This window comes from Mangifera indica, chromosome 7, assembly GCF_011075055.1.
Source record: "Mangifera indica cultivar Alphonso chromosome 7, CATAS_Mindica_2.1, whole genome shotgun sequence".
Lineage (NCBI taxonomy): Eukaryota > Viridiplantae > Streptophyta > Magnoliopsida > Sapindales > Anacardiaceae > Mangifera > Mangifera indica.
The window spans coordinates 7010538-7026920 of record NC_058143.1 but is presented as its reverse complement, the minus strand read 5'-3'; the positions used below and the strand labels follow the sequence as shown (position 1 = coordinate 7026920).

Sequence of the window (16383 nt, the reverse complement as noted above, 5' to 3'; positions counted from 1 at the left end):
ACCAAATTTTATGCCAAATTTTATTGCACTTTACGCTCTAAAGTTTTAAAAAAGCAATTTTCCCTTAAAATTTTGAAAAATGATAATTTAACCCATTTTGTGGAAACTTATTCAAACTCAAATTTAGGATATGATATTATAGTTTACAAAACTTCATAATTTCAAATAGGATACTAAAATTTGATAAAAGTCTATTTAATTAATTAGGTTTGAAAAATGATACTTTAACCCAAAATTCTAAAAGGTATGAAAAAATATTTTGATTGAGCTTCTACATGCAAATAATTATTTTAATCAAGACTAAAGTTGCAAGTTTTAAAAAAATCTACCTAAACTTAGTTTTTCTTCAAATCTTCAAAAATTGATAATTTGGAAACTAGGAAACTCTGTCTAGTTTGGTCAGACAGATAAATTGAAGATTCGATAACTAGACCCACAATCATTACATTGGGTAAGCTAGGGTTTTACAAACGCGGTAAAAGTTTGAATTCAAATCTTCTCTTTAGAAGTTCTAATATTTCACCAATTTTGCTAACTCTTGTGGTCCATTTTTTTTTTCCAACCTTGATCCTCATTAAAGTGCACTAGGAGAATTCTTGCAATTTAAACTCACATTCAAGTAAAGACATTAGTTAATACACATAAGGATATATTAGTTTGTTATCATCAAAATAAGATAATAGTGACTCATTAAGAAAACATAATTAATCAATTAATTAAACATTGTTTATATGACAATTTTATATATTTACCCTTTATAGATTATAAATAATTTGAGTAAGTTAAGCTTACGGAAATACTCAAATTATATATTGAGTAGTAATATAAGTACACATTTTTTTGTATATAATTTAGGCATATAAATTATGTGTTATGATGTTATTGGATGTTATTATATTTTTAATACAAAATCATGTAATTACATAATGACACATCATCAGTGGATCGAAATTATATAACAAAAGAGTGTACGCATAGTTTTATTGTTATATATTAATCCCATGAGTTACAACTTCCCATCCAATGGATAGTTTAAGATTTAAATCTATTAATATCTTAATTGATAATGCATATTAATTTGCTTGGTGAAGACTATTACCTAAGAACCCTAAAAATATTACATGGTGACATTCTATAGTTATGAATTCCGTATCTATGAATCAAAGTTTTCATTGACCATGAGCATATTCTTCTAACCAATGTCGATCAACATTAATCAATCATGACCTCACATGATTTTATTGAGAGTTTTTTTATATTCACTCAGGATTAAAATCCTGGTGTCTAGTTGCTAGAGCTATGAAATTTTAAACTTTAGTTTCGTATTTACGCGTAAGTTTTAAATTTTATGGGATCTTGTTCAATACATAGCAAGTGCATTGGTGTGTTGACCCTAAGTTAACCCTTTAATGAATTGAGACTAGTCACTCCTTTAATTGAAGTACATGTACAACAACCTTTAGTGATCAACTTCAGTTATAGGTTGTCAACATTTTTAGATTTTAATTAAGAACTATTTTCCCTTATATAAGTCCCTTATATAAATAAATAGTTCTTATCATTAATATAAGTGTTAGAATTGGCAAAAAGACTATTGCCCACCTCCAAGGTTTGCTGAAATGACAGATTCTCGGCAAGTTTCAAGAAGCCAGATTTCCACCTGCTATATACTTTCTTTAGTGAGTTTTGTTAAGTGAAAGACAAGAAAGCTGTTTAACATTGTTTTTTTTTTTTTTTTTTGTTCAATTTTCTCTTTTAAAACTATGTATGTTTAAGGAAATGAAGGTCATAGATGTCCAAGTTATGGGCAGTAACCAAAAACAACACATTAGGGACAAAAAAACAAAAAACGAAAGACAAAAGGAGAAAAGAAGTGTCTTGTTCTCCCACTCTAGTGCGCTACAATCCGACAACAATGCGATGCGAATTTGGACAAATGACCATGGAGGAACGACATCATTAGGAAAGACTACATAATTTTGAGCAACGCCACATTCGTTTATTTCCCACATGGTGTCGTTTTTATTTTCTGTTAAGCGAATAAAAATGTCAATTGTATGAACTGATATGGAAGGCCGTTGTAAGGAGAATTATAAAAAGAGTGTATAATGAAATTTGGGATTCATAATGAAAAAAAGGTGTTCAACTGATGATCTTGGAAGAGTATGTTAAATGTTTGGCTTCAGGTCCGAAACTCATGCTTTTGACGATCTTTTATCGAATTTATGGAACAGGTAAGCACACTTCAAGATTTCCTTGATACCTTTGATGAGCTATACCTAAGAGTTGGCATTAGTGAAGACCAAGGTCCTAGTTTTTTACCTCTTTGGACTAGTGGATTTTTCACATATAACAATCCAGATGTTTCGACCAAAAACCTTGGCAAAAGCCTATAGCCAAGCTGCAGACACTACCATGGCGACAATGGGAGATCAGTACACTCCTAGTGCAAGGACAAAGTATAGAAAGAAGCCATTATATGCTCTTCAATTATGCATATATACACGAGAGAGAAGAGTTTGAAGTTGAATTAGTAGTGGAAGGGGTGGAACTCAGCTCAATCGACCCGTCATTGAATGCCCTAAATGGGGCTGTGGAACCAAGGATAATGTGGCCCGGAAAGATGCCTAGGAAGGAGCTAATTTTAATTTTAGTAGATTCGTACAATGCTCAAAATTTCCTAAATAACTGCCTTGAAGCTTGGTTGTCAACTAAAACCTCTGCAGTGAACCCGGGTCCTAGTGGCAAATGTACAACAGTTACAATGCAATTTATTTTGTCGACAAGGCAAATGGACAACAGTTCACAAGGAAGGCTCAGGGACAGGTGTCCAAGAATTCTTGCCTTCATTCTGTCCACTTGAAAACTATGACCTGATTCTAAGAGCCCAAGGCTTGAAACTAGTACACTTGCTAGAAGACACTAAAATTTGTATAGCTCAAAAAAAGTGAATAAATTCCACGACCAAATCAAATCAAGTGCAATATACTGATTTTTCCTGAATGATAAAATAAAACACATAAAAATAGAATTGAGATCAATAAAACAATTTCTCCCCATAAACTCGTATTATTACAAAGAATATATATATAACCACTTTATAATCAACAGCGGAGACCCCCTTATAAGCCCTTCCGTCAACCCAAAACTCCTCCAATATAAACCAATGTTGCTTCATATTCGTAGACTACCCATAAGGACCCCAAAAAAAAAATTTTTTGCAAAAAGAAACAAAAGCTAACCTCCCAAAAATATCCATATGGCAACCAATTACCCCATCAAGATAAAATACACATCAAAGACAGATTTTTTATGCGTGAATGAAACCCTCCTTGCTCCCAACCTATGAGGCAGATCCATGGGTTCTAAATATATAACCCAGAAACTGGAAATTTAAAACCAAACAAGCAAAGACCTAAAGAAACAGTATCCAGACTTGGACAAAAAGTAAAAACAAAGGCAACACAAACTGGTCGAGACAGGCATCTTCTGTTATAGAATGGCCAGCATCTAAACCAAACTGCAACCAGACAACAGGAAAGCTACACGTTTGTCATGCTTTATATGATGCTTATAAGTGGGAACTTGGACATAAAAACGACAAAATTTCTTCGGTCTTACAGGGACCTCTCACCGATCATAGGGAATCCAAAGCTCCAAGCACTTCAATCCAGAAAAATTTCATCCCTGACAATTGAACCAACCAAATGCTCCAAATGGCTGGGCAATACTAAATGAATTAAATATGCGATGAACTGCAAATGCAAACCAAAATTTGAGTAATAGTGGTACTCAAAAATTAAGTCATGAAGTGGCAGCAGCAGATGCTTTCTCCATTTTTTCTTTCTCAATCTCCGCTCTCCTCTGGTCAGCATGCTGGGCAACACCATTTGCAATTGCTTGATAATTGAACTCAAGCGTCTGTGTAAGGTTTTGGAACCTCAAGGGATCGGATGCTTGCATGGCTTTGATTTAAGGAGTAAGGACCAAGCAGAAGGTAAGTCCCAAGTCAACAATACAAAAATAACTAGAATCTGAGCACTACAAGATTGAAAGCTCTAGTTCAACTTATTACCTTTAATGGTGTCCACAAAGAAAATAAATGGATCCACCTCATCGATTGGTGACTGCAACTCTTCATCATCACTGTAGTCATCATCTGAGTCATCATAATCCTCATCATTGCGGCGGAAATTCCTTGCCTAAATCATGATTAGGTAAAATGTGAGTCTAAAAAGATCAATAAAATGAATTATCCACAAGAAGCATAAGGAAATTCTCAACTGAAAAGAAAAATAAAGAAATTCTTTAAAAACTCCTCCAAGTGAATAGTATATTGTAGGGATGATCCTCTCAATACCTAATTCAACTGCACACAAAATCTATATCCCAACAATTTGTTGGTCTAAATGCACAGAAGATTGAATTTTCTAACTGTCCATGCAATACTGTTTCCAAAAAATTAACATACTAAAATCAATGCATTTCTGTTAATGTCATTAAGGACATCAACATACATATTTCAGCTATGAGTATAAAATGAACATAAGAGCTATCGCAACATGCCCCTCCCCTGAAAAGTTGGGTTTCGTAGTCAATTCAAATATTTAGGTATAATCACCATTTTCTTGTGATACGCACTGAGATTAAAATACATTTTACTGACTTAAGAAATAAGTTGTGATACCAGTGTTCATTTATAGTTCTAAATAAAACAGAAATCCAATACATATTCAAGCATTACACTCTCTTAATGTTTCAACTAGATTGTGTTGTGGCTAATAGGAGCTTGTCTTAGACTAGCCCTACTCCATCCATCAAGGCAATCTTGAGCTTATTCATAAGCTTGGGGATACTTACCATTTTCTGCTTACAACTAGTGCTTCAGCACTCATTCCTATACTTTATTAGGTCTAGCCCCTCTGACCCTCAGCCTGATAAATGCACTTTAAAAGCACAATTCCGTGGAACTTAGCCGAGTATTTTAGAATTTCTTTCCCAGGAAACACCTGTATCTTCACTGGCAGATTGGCAAACTTACTGTGAACTTTTGAATGCAATTCCTGCTGTTCATTTTTAACTTGGTGAAATCAAAATATGAATGGAATGCCATTGAATCATTTTGGTCCATTCCATTCCTTCTTTTTTTAAGTTAAATTATGTAATAGGCATTTTAACAAATGAACATTCCTTACCATAGTTGATTCCTATTAACCAGACAACAGATTGACACAATATAGTAGTGTACACACCTGTGCAGCTAATTTTTGAAGTCTGATGCTGTCAGCTTCATCTCCATCCTCAGCATCTATGCCCATGTCTTTGTCTGACCCGTCACCATCATCACCTTCGTCATCGGTTTGGAAACCATCCATATCATCATCATCATCAGCCTCTTCCTCCTTTGCAGCTTCTGTGAATATAAGCCCATGACCAAAAATATATATATATAAATTATTGATAAAATAACATATAGCATCAGACAGGGTTGACACAGAGAGAGAGAGAGAGAGACAGACAGACCTGCAACTTGATCTTTGTATGCAACTAGGAGATCAAGGTTAGCCCTGAAAACACGCCCTAATGCTTCCACTGGTAATTGGTCTGCAGGAAGTCCAAGTAGGGAGGTCAACCCCAAGCAGCAAACTTTCTTATCATGTTCCCTGCATCACCAAGATCACTTGCATTACATATCTAGAACACAGCTAAAAATCATACTAAGATGATTTATTTGCATGAGATGGGAGAAGCAAGAGACAACACGATTCCAACAATCACCTTCTAAAATTAGCCCGTACACCACTCTTTTTCACTTGTTGCAACATCTGGAACCAAAGACTAAAGACTTCTGTTGCAACACCAAGCTTGTGCAATATGCTAAGCGTCAAAGATGGGTTGTAGAAAAGGGCATCTGCAATCTGCCAAAATATATATAGACACCATAAATGCTCCAGTAAAGCCTTAACCACAAAATGTAACTCAAATGTTAAAGCAACTTATACACGTAGAAAATTTTCATTTCAAACACATCCTAATAGGAGGTATTAAAAACCTAAACTTCTCTAAGAAGAAAATAACAACCTTGGACTTTCAGAACTGCATCCCATTACTCAAAGGCTATAACAGCAAGAGGGTGAACAAATTTTATCTTATTTTATTTCGAGTTTCTCTGAGTAAGAAGGTCCTCTTTATATTGGACTCAAACAATATATCCATGCAAATCCCAGGTTGGTTATTCATATGTTCAGATAGAGAGAATTAGTATATTGAAGCACCATTTTGCATGAAACATAATTGCAGAACAGGATCTACAAAGTACAGCATATTTTACTAACCTAGTATCTAGCAGTAGCCTTAGAAAATCAAAAGACTATTTACACATCACTGTAACAGCAGAAAGAGGCTTGGGTAGTCATGTCAGGTCAAAAGGTGAAGATGAAGCTTTGCAAATTTCACTAGAAGACACAGTTCTTGTGAGCAAGAGCCATATATTTAGCAAAGAAGCTTCCATGCAGAATCAACAGACACGCAGAAACTTACCACTTGCATGAGAAGACATTTCAAATATGATTTCTCAGTACAACGCAACCGCTCAACAGTGATTCTCAAATATGGCTCAACCCATTGATCCACCTGTCCTTTACAGTTATGGAAAACTACTTCGATTAGCTTTGGAGCTGGTTCAATATCACCATCCTCTAAATTTTTGTCTGCCATGATCTGCATAATTAATAAAATAACATGATATACCAATATCAGGAAGGATTAGATTAAATGAGAGAAAGCATCAATGATCCACTAAGACACAGATCTTTTAAACAAAAATTTTGACTTCAAAACTTCACAAAAATTTCCAAACATTAGTCCTCCTGGATCCAAAGGTTTGCAATTTTGCTGGGTTGGCACTGTTAAACGTCAATTGATTTTTTTCAAGGAAAAATGGGATACCATATAAGAATACAAAATATGCTAGAATGGAAAAGTTGTCCACAAAAAGAGGGTAAGCTCTCCAAAGAAGCCAAAGGCTCACAGACCATACAAAACGGGAACACATCTCCTACCAAAATCATCAAAGAAAACTTTAAAAACCGCCACTCAAAATCTTCAGAAAAAATGATCCTTAGCTAGGTAATCAAAGGTTCTCAACTGTGTCGAATAAACATAAAAGTAACAGATGCCAACCACAGGATCAAACAGAATAAATGGTATAATATTTTTATCAAAATTTTAAGTTAAAACTATCCCAACCCTATACATAAACATAGAATGCCCACTTGAACCATAGAAAATTGTAAAAGCAACATTAAGTAGAAAAGGAACTCACAGAAGAAATCATATTCCAAAGGCTTTGCTGGTAGTCTGGTTCCTTGCATGAAAGGAAATGCACAGTTCCCCTGGAAATATAGTTGTCCAAAGGAACCAATATGTCTGCATGAAAATGAAAAATTCAGAGCACTGAAATTGGTACAAGTTTACAATATAACATTGGCAAAGAAGCTCTCAGATTCAGTATTATAGAGGGGGAGAACATGTCCCGTGCAGTAAATTATTTTCGATTTTGAAAGAATCTATACCATGACCATCCACTCGAGAAGCCATTCACAAGATCATTATGGACCCCAATATTTGTACGGCACAGATGCCTAAATTTTAGGCATATAGTGTTCATATTGCAGCAAACATTACAAAGTTAGGGGTTGCTAATTTGAAGAGATGATTCAAAATCAAGAAACTTTAGTAATTCTTATAAACTGAATTTATTTTGTCATTGATTGCTTGGTAAGTAAACAACAATTCTTTAAACAGAGAAAGAACGGTACAACATAATATCTACTGCACTACAAACAAGGGACAAAATTGTTAAAAATTATAATACAGGGAAACACAGAAAAATAATAACTATCAAAGCCCTCCAACTGTTAAGAGAAGCTTTTCAGTTGAATTGCTTAATAATAACCTTATTGCAATGATTTGCATTAACAAACAGCTATGAGAAGCAGAGCACACAACTATGCTCTAACAAATTTGCATCAAGAAACAACTGATTAATGATACAATAATCTCAAATTAACTAAATAGCTGTGACACAAATTTTGTATATTTTATACATTTGCATAATCTCCATTTCAGTTAAGATCAACGATATTGACATTCTATACACAACAGAAATATATCCACAGATGAAAAACAATGGATGGAACAATAATAGACAACTGATAAGATATACTCAAACCAAGTAAAATAAATTGATAAATTTATTGGCATGCAAAGAAATGCAATCTTACTTGGAAAGAAATCAATGGCCCAATCAGCCAATGCATCTATCATCAACGGCCAAAGGCTCCACATTTCTAGAGATATTGTCGGAGAAAAGAAGGTCATATATGACACAATTTCCAAAATTTCCTCAAAAACCTCTGCATAAAGAAACCAGAAAATTTGGTACTTAAGGAGTTTTTATAATTAATAAAGCAAGTAATGGGCCCAGATGAAAAAAAAAAAGCTTTACATAAACCCACAAGAATAATTATTTAATATTCACTGGGATAAAGAAAAGTATACTAACAAGAAACTTATTGTTCCAAGTAAAATACTGAATTCAAATAAAGCGATTGAATAGTGCATTACGCAGAACATGAGCTTTACACAGGGATCTACATAAATACCTTAGGCTAAGCCCAAAAGGTGTTCAGAATTATACTTTATTCTGTATTTTACTTATTTTATATGGTAATCTGGGGCAGTTATATGATTATTTATTCATGAACAGTTTTTGCCACTACACCTACAGGAGTGTGTTTTAGACTACAACTTAGTTGAAAAAATTTTGGTAAATACAGATGGCTTTGTTTTCTCTGATTTTCTCCCCTTAGTACCTTTTTTATTTCTCCAAACATCATCCAATCTCTAACATGTCTGGCATGAAGCTTGATCAAAATTAGTAGCATATTCCCAATGGTTCAGGATTACTTTAAAATTTAATAAATAAGACCACTCAATCTAGATTAATTCATTGTCAGGTTACAAGTTATAATTCACTTCTACTGATGGTAAATATTTAATGGACCTTCTCCAAAATCATTTCTTCATATTTTACATTATTCACTCACAAATTCTTTATCAGAATTAAAATCAAAGAATTAACATGGTGCAAGCTTTTTAATTCTTTTCCCCTACAAAACAGACAGATGAAAGATCTCCAACACAAGTTATCATTATCCATTAAATATATATCACCTTGACAAGATGTAGAAAAAAAATTATACTTCTATGATTTTGAATATTAAGCTATAAATAATTAGGACAAATCAGTTTTTAATTTGACAGTTCCAGCCCATTGGTAATAATCACTATGTTTGCAAATTAACATAGGCAGGTTTTTTATTTTTTTTCCCCTACAAACAGACAAAAGAAAATTCTCTAACACAAGTTATCATTATTATCCTTGAAATATATTTGGAACCAATCTTAACAAGGATGTAAAAAATAAAAAATACCAAAATTTTTATACTTTTGAATATTCAGTTATAATAAATTGTTTTAAGTTTGTTTTTCATTCTGAATTCTGCCATTGATAATGTTGCAAGTGGGAGCAGATCTGTGATGTTTTAAAATTATGACTAGTTTAGGGTTTTCTTAATAACTTTTTTGAATCAAAATTTAACCATTACATGTTCAAAGCGTCTTGCTTTAGCAAAATGTTTGTCACTCAAGGTTTCCAATTCCATTAATTTTAAGATTCCTGATCATAATAAAATTAGTAGAAATCAAATTTATAAATACAACTGTATCCTTTGAGTTACCAGCTCTTTTTGCCAGACAGACACAAGAGATAGAACAGTACCCAACAAACCATGAGGTGTCTCTGTGTGTGCACAACAAAATAAGGTGGGCTGATGCAAAAATGCAGTACAAAAATAGCCTGTTAAGTATACATACCCTGACCATCAGTTGTCAACATTCTACGCATTATGGGAAGGAGAGTGGGCTCAATTTGGACGAAGAGCTGTGGAAGCCTGCTAACTGATTCAAGAATTGTACTTATAGCACGCAGACAACCAACTGCAGCCAACGCGCCAGGATCATCAGCATCCTCATCAGCTTCAGCAGTATTCATACACCTCCAAAAAGCTGCAGCCTGAAAAAGTAGCCAACAATGAAAAACTCAAACAGAGATAACACAGCCGCGTGTAGGAGTATTTTGGGATAATAATTAAAGCATGTAATACCAAATTCTGGCATAATCCTAGGGCGTAAGGTGCCATTTCCTCTCCAAATTTGTCAACTATAGTCTCCAAAGTGAAAACAAGGTCCTCATTCTCAACCTCATTCATAAGTTTGAAAATTTCTGCAGTAATAAAATGTAACAACTCAATGAGAACAACTCCGAAAAGAACCTTGTATATAACAAAATAGTATGTTACTGATTGATTTTAAGGTTTAAAAATTATGTACCATCAAGAAGTTGAGGAAGAATTGGACGAATCTCATTCAAATCTGAATAGTGAGCAGAATAGTTTATCAAACATCCAGCTTGATATATCAAAATAAAGAGAAAAAAAGAAGGATAAAACAAAAGCACACGCAAAGAGAATGGGAAGAGTCAAACATAGAAATAAAGGTATACTGTGTACCTCTGCAAGCTTCAACAAATAATCTTAATGCAAATACTGAATCAACACGAACAGGAAGATCTGGATCACGCAACCCAGAAACCACACAGAGAAGTGCTTTGCGAAAATTGTTCTGGTCTGAAAAGTTAATATGAGCATACTGTCCTGCAACCCATGCCGCCTAGCATCCAGGCCACAGAAAGCATGAGAAATAGCTAAATCTCACCAAAAAATAAAATAAAATTACATGCATATGCACAAATTACAGTTCATCACTCTTCACTGCAATATCAATTACAAACAGAACAACTAGTTACTCAAAAAGTAAGGGTTTCAGGCATCAGTTAAAGAACTTCCTATGAACCATAATGATATCTCAGATGCTAGGTCCCTTTGTACACATCTTAACTCTAAAAATAGAAATACTTCCACACAGCCTCTCCCTCCAACTAATGACCAAAAATATATTTATCACCTGTGCATTGTTACACCCTATTTGCCCTCTGTCAAACTACAAAATTATCTTTTAGCAGTCAAACATTGCAAGAGGAATAAAGTATCAACAAATACATATGAAATTCAAACTTGATGCAAATAATCAGAAAAAGAGTGAAGTCTAATGAGTGAAAAACATAGAGATATCTGATATTGCAATATGTGAAGTATCAAGTTGATAAAAGCATGATAAAGTACATAATTGAAGCGATGAAATTGCATAAGCAGCAAACCTTGGCTCTAAGGTGACCCACTGGACTATTAAACTCAGGGAAAACATGTTGCACTAGCATGCGCTCCAGTTCAGATTTGTAGGGTTCAGTTTGTTTCAGTTTATCACAAAGAGATCCAATTGCAAGCAGTGCACCATCTTTCTGACGATAGGGTTTGTATTTAGCCGGCGACTCATCATATCTGGATCAAAGAAAACAATCTAAATGAATCCATTTATGTACTCAATCACAGTGGGCCACATGGCCGACATTATGAGTGAAAGAATACCTCTTAAATATTTCCACAATGAATTGAATAAACTTATGAAGATTATCTTTTCCACGTTTTCTAACCAATTCAGTAACAAAATCCATGGATGCAGTCCTGGGACTATACAGATCTTCAATAATATCTGCATCACAGCAATTAAACATATAAGCTACATTTGCCTATCCCAGGCTTTTAAAGAGACACGGCCAAATATGAAGAACTCACCGTAGCCCTTTCTCACATACTCATGAGGATCTTCATCCCAGAGTTTTTGGTCATTGTCATTGAAGCAAATAAGAGGAAAAACTATCTCAAAAAGAAGGACGTCAAGCCGTGGTTGCAGCAAATTATACATAATGTTCTTCGAAATACTGCACCAATTGAAAAATAGTTTTAATAATTTAAAATTTTCATTTAATAGTTTAAAAAACTATTCACACTATGACAAAAGGCACAATTAATGAAATGATTCAGTAAACAGCTTTATAAAATGTGAAGGCACATAAGAAAAATGCAAGAGTTCCAAAATCGCATTTAGAACAAATGCTTAGTGAATAAGACTAAATTTCTGTTTGTTTCTTAAGTTAGATTTAGTTTCAAATTACTTACACAGCAAGGATTTCCTTGCATTTGAATGAGAATGAATACACAGTCATAGAATTGAAATACTTCAAAAAAATAACATTGAATCCAGTCAATTCATTAAAGACTACAAAAAGTCTTCTGGGGTCAAAAAACCCTAAAACCTAAGTAAAAGAATGTAACAGAAAACAGCAAAGTGATACTAATGGTTAAAAGATGAACGCAGAAGCAAAATGAGAACATGATTGTTCAACAAGGATAAAGAGGTGATTAAGAGAGCTGCAATAATTCTTAAATAATTACTGAATCCTATTATTCTAATGATGCGATGATAGAAATCTGTAGGAGAATCTGATCCTTTTAAGTGACTATTTTAAGATAAAATCAAATGCCTATGAATTTCATGAAATTACTTTAGCTGCAAAATAATTACTTATTTGTCAATATACCAGAACATTTATTGACATACTAGCAACTTGGTCGATCACCAAGAATGCATTAGGAAACATTTACTAACTAAATGTAACATAATATTATAGATATCAATAAAATAAAGACCTCCTAGCATGTGTAGTAAAGACAAAATGACAAAATTACAAATAACAAAATTCATTGAAAATTGTTGTTTCTACGAACCATTGGATTCAAGTAAAGAAAAACAAACCAAACTACAGAAACTTATATAATGAATTAGAAATCATATTGCACCTGTTGCTCAGATATTGAAGAACAAGGTTAGTCACTCTATCAGGTAAATAGCCACCTACACGGATCCTATTCAACAGATTTAGGTGGCACTCCAAGATCTTCCCAGCATAATTCTTCTGAAACATTTGAGCAAAAGCTTTGTTGTCAGGATTTTGAAGTTTGAGATCTCCAAACCTAACACAGAAAATGGACATGTAAATAGCTATAACAAATCAGATCATGCTTAAAAGTCTTATGCAAGTAACTCAAAAATTATTACAAAAGAAATTACCTAGTGTACAGCCTGTTCAATATGTGAACTGTCCATTTCTTCACCTTCCACCACCCCCAAGATTTTCTTAGCTCAGGGTCAGCAGGCTCACCTTCTGAGGGAACAGGCCTCTCCAGAACATTCAAGAAAAGGATCATCCAAGCATTGAAAACATTTGGATCAAAAAGCTGCTTTGGAATCTCCAACTGAAAAAGGAAAACAGAAAACAACGAGGATATCTCACTATGAGAACCACAACACCCATAGAACGTTCTTGCTGATTATATAAAACAAGATAACCTTGAAGAAGGGAATTATTAGATCCACATCCTCTTACAATCACTCAAATAACAGTGAATGCATGCAGAATGATAGGGGTATATGCAAAAAATTAAGTGATTGCAAAACCTTTTAAGCACAATACTAAATTTTTTTTAAGCAGCAACTAAAAAACCTTTCAATTAAAAGCAAGACACAGTATAATCAAAATAGTTGAGGAACACATGTTTTTACATAGAAGTTACCAGTTTATGCTTAAAAAGCAGCAAAAAAGAAATGGAAAACCTATTCTAATGTTATGAGACTTATAACATCCAATTAACATAATATACAGAAAATCCTGCAAAAAGGTGGGCTGCGAAACTCTAAATATCAGAACTTACATATATAGATGACCAGAATATTTTACAAATAAGCTTAATCAAATCGGCTATTTCCAATGATGGGTTGGGAATTTGGACAAGCCTGTTAAATATATTGAGAAGATGACGAAATGTTTCCTCAACAATTCGATAAACTGGTGTTCTCTCTTCGTCCGACTTGAACCTAAAACAACAAAAATTTATATGAAATACAGTAAAGAACAAGCTTCATTACAATACAGAGAAATAAAAGTACATCTCAACCTTTTAAAGAAATATAAAAAAGGACTTAAAAGTACAACAAAAAAAGAAAAAAGAAGATACATCTTAAGAAAACAAGCAAGCAAATGGGTCTTTCACATGCAAAAAATAAGACCCTTATCACAAATTGATAATGTGGGAAACTTGAATTACAAAAAAAAAATTTGCTAAATTCAGTTTCAACAAGACATTCAGATCACCACGATATGACTTATATTATGAAGTCATGCTCCTTCAAAAGCCGTTAGTCTGGTGAACGATATCTGCCAACTAATCATTTCCTCATTGCAAGTTAGCTTGCCTTGAAGCATTCCAAGGCATCTACTTGGTGTTTTGTCTCAATCCCCCATCCCATCCAAATAAAAATAAAAACTAAGCAGGCAGCAAAATTACCTTGTACAGAAGATCATGTAGATCATATACAACTCTCATACACAAATTAATAAATTTTAATATTGACTGACTTTTGTCATACGACACAACTTAAGAGCTGCTAAATCAATCTCAAACTAAAAGTGCACGTCCGATCAAGAATTAGAGCAAATTATAGCATTGAAATTAATGTTAAAACATTATCTATCTATATGTGAACAAAGAAACCAATTCAACAAACTGTAAAAAACTACAGTTCTACTTACTCATAGTTTTTATATCCTTTCATAGAAGTAACATCTGTGGTATGGCACCTGAGTAGACATGGGATTTGTTTACAACAATTGAATATATAATGGAATTAATTCCAATAAAATTGTATTATTGAGAATACTACAGAAACTAATTAAATTGAATTTTAGGGATGACAAACTATCACATCAACTTCAGATCTCCAATTATCACATAAAAGATATTTATTTTCTTTTTATTAAAAATATTAGAAAATATTTTGTATACTTACTCATATTTTCTAGAAAGAATCCGCAACACAAACAAAGCTCCATATACTTGCTGACCTTGTAAGTTATGCTTCACCCAATCTAGAAGGTGTGGCCACTGCTCTGGGTAGTCAGCATGGATAATTGTCTTCAGACACTCTCCAAGCTGTACCCTATCAAAGTGTCATGAATCAAGTCCAACTGTAAAACTGAATCTGGGAAATCCAGAACGGATCTTCCAACCATCTATAAACAACAATTGGTACCTCAACAATGGAGGAACTTGGGCAACAAATACAAGAATGTGATCCCGCACCATGTCTTTATCACTCTGCAAGATCTTCTGCTGCTCATCTGCATCAAATGTTTACATAAACAATAAATAATACATAATAACAATCTTTAAAATAATTTAAAACAATAATATATATTCATACTTGGCTCATGGGGCGCCCAATTCTTGGCAATGAAATTTTTGAAATGAATGCTGGCTACTTGTCTCACTGCCATGTCACAGTTATTGTCCACTATGATCTGCAATAGCCTTACCAGATGCTGAGGCGTGTACTGAATCTGGAAAAAAATAAATCAAACCAAAAATAATATTTATCAACTCCTAAATCACGTAAATTAAAAAAATAAAATAAAAACTTCTAAAGTTTAATCAACACAAATTGAAGAAGGTAAACTAATATCTCAATCCATTTAATCCAGTCAAACCAAATTACAAGAACAATTCCGATCAAAAACAAAAGACAAATAATATCAAGATCTAAACAACAATCAAAGAAATAAAAATCAAGAAAAGACGGACCTGATTGAGACCTTGCTCGGCGGCTTTGCGTTCATCGGGGTTGGGACTGAGAGCAGTTTGGAGGATGACAGCGAGGCTAGGAAGATCCATGATGATACTATTTGAGACAAAAATTGAAATAAGACGAGGAAGAATGATCTAAACCCTAGCTCAAATGGACCTTGGAGGGTTTAGAGTTTAGAGAGAGATGAAGAAAGTTTGTGCGTTTGCGCTGCGGAGAAGGCAGCTAGAAACCAAAGGGTATTTAGTGATTAGGGTTTACGGTTTTTTAACGACAAATACAACCATATACTACTTTGACTCAAGGTCAAGCTCTAACTTCAACCGCAGGTGAACCCTATTGTTTGGCAATAGGATTAATCCAAATCTTTTCTGGAATGGATTTGTCCATGATTGTCAGAGTACCTGGGATGAAATAGTGTGGTGTATCTGGAAGAAAGCAAAGTAAATGTCCTTAATTGTAATCCATATTGGAGTCTAGTTGTAAAGATGAATACTAACCAGAAGGGAGCTATAACAAGTTTCGTTAACTTAACGGCTCCATTTTACATAAAAAGAGAAAAAATACCTCTCCATTGTATTGTATTCATTAATTCAACACAGTAACATTTTCTCTCTCCCATCTCAAAATGTTCTCCCTTCTCCTCTTCTCCCCTCCAGTTGT

General features: G+C 33.8%; 1 protein-coding gene across 2 annotated transcripts; it reads right to left on the bottom strand.

The window, feature by feature from the left end:
* Positions 1 to 3031: 3031 nt before the first annotated feature.
* Positions 3032 to 16007, bottom strand: LOC123220924 (importin beta-like SAD2). 2 transcript variants are annotated; one of them, XM_044643530.1, is made up of 23 exons: positions 15720 to 16007; positions 15343 to 15478; positions 15172 to 15259; positions 14929 to 15078; positions 14672 to 14719; positions 13794 to 13956; positions 13153 to 13337; positions 12882 to 13055; positions 11817 to 11962; positions 11610 to 11733; positions 11342 to 11522; positions 10635 to 10794; positions 10456 to 10497; positions 10230 to 10348; positions 9940 to 10138; positions 8286 to 8417; positions 7325 to 7428; positions 6541 to 6720; positions 5779 to 5918; positions 5524 to 5663; positions 5253 to 5413; positions 4076 to 4202; positions 3032 to 3965 (listed from the first exon to the last, which is right to left on the bottom strand). In XM_044643530.1, exons 1-23 carry the CDS (start codon positions 15807 to 15809, stop codon positions 3805 to 3807), a joined length of 3150 nt encoding a protein of 1049 aa, XP_044499465.1. In that variant the 5' UTR covers positions 15810 to 16007; the 3' UTR covers positions 3032 to 3804. The 2 variants fall into 2 exon arrangements, with proteins under 2 accessions (XP_044499465.1, XP_044499466.1); XM_044643531.1 differs by lacking the exon at positions 14672 to 14719 and having other exon boundaries at positions 15720 to 16006.
* Positions 16008 to 16383: the final 376 nt, after the last annotated feature.

Coding starts and splice junctions, on each gene's coding strand:
- LOC123220924 (XM_044643530.1), bottom strand. CDS start 15,809: ATGGATCTTCCTAGCCTCGCTGTCATCCTCCAAACTGCTCTCAGTCCC. Junction 4,203..5,252: donor TTCAAAAATTAGCTGCACAG/GTGTGTACACTA, acceptor ATCATGATTTAG/GCAAGGAATTTCCGCCGCAA. Junction 3,966..4,075: donor CTTTGTGGACACCATTAAAG/GTAATAAGTTGA, acceptor CTTAAATCAAAG/CCATGCAAGCATCCGATCCC.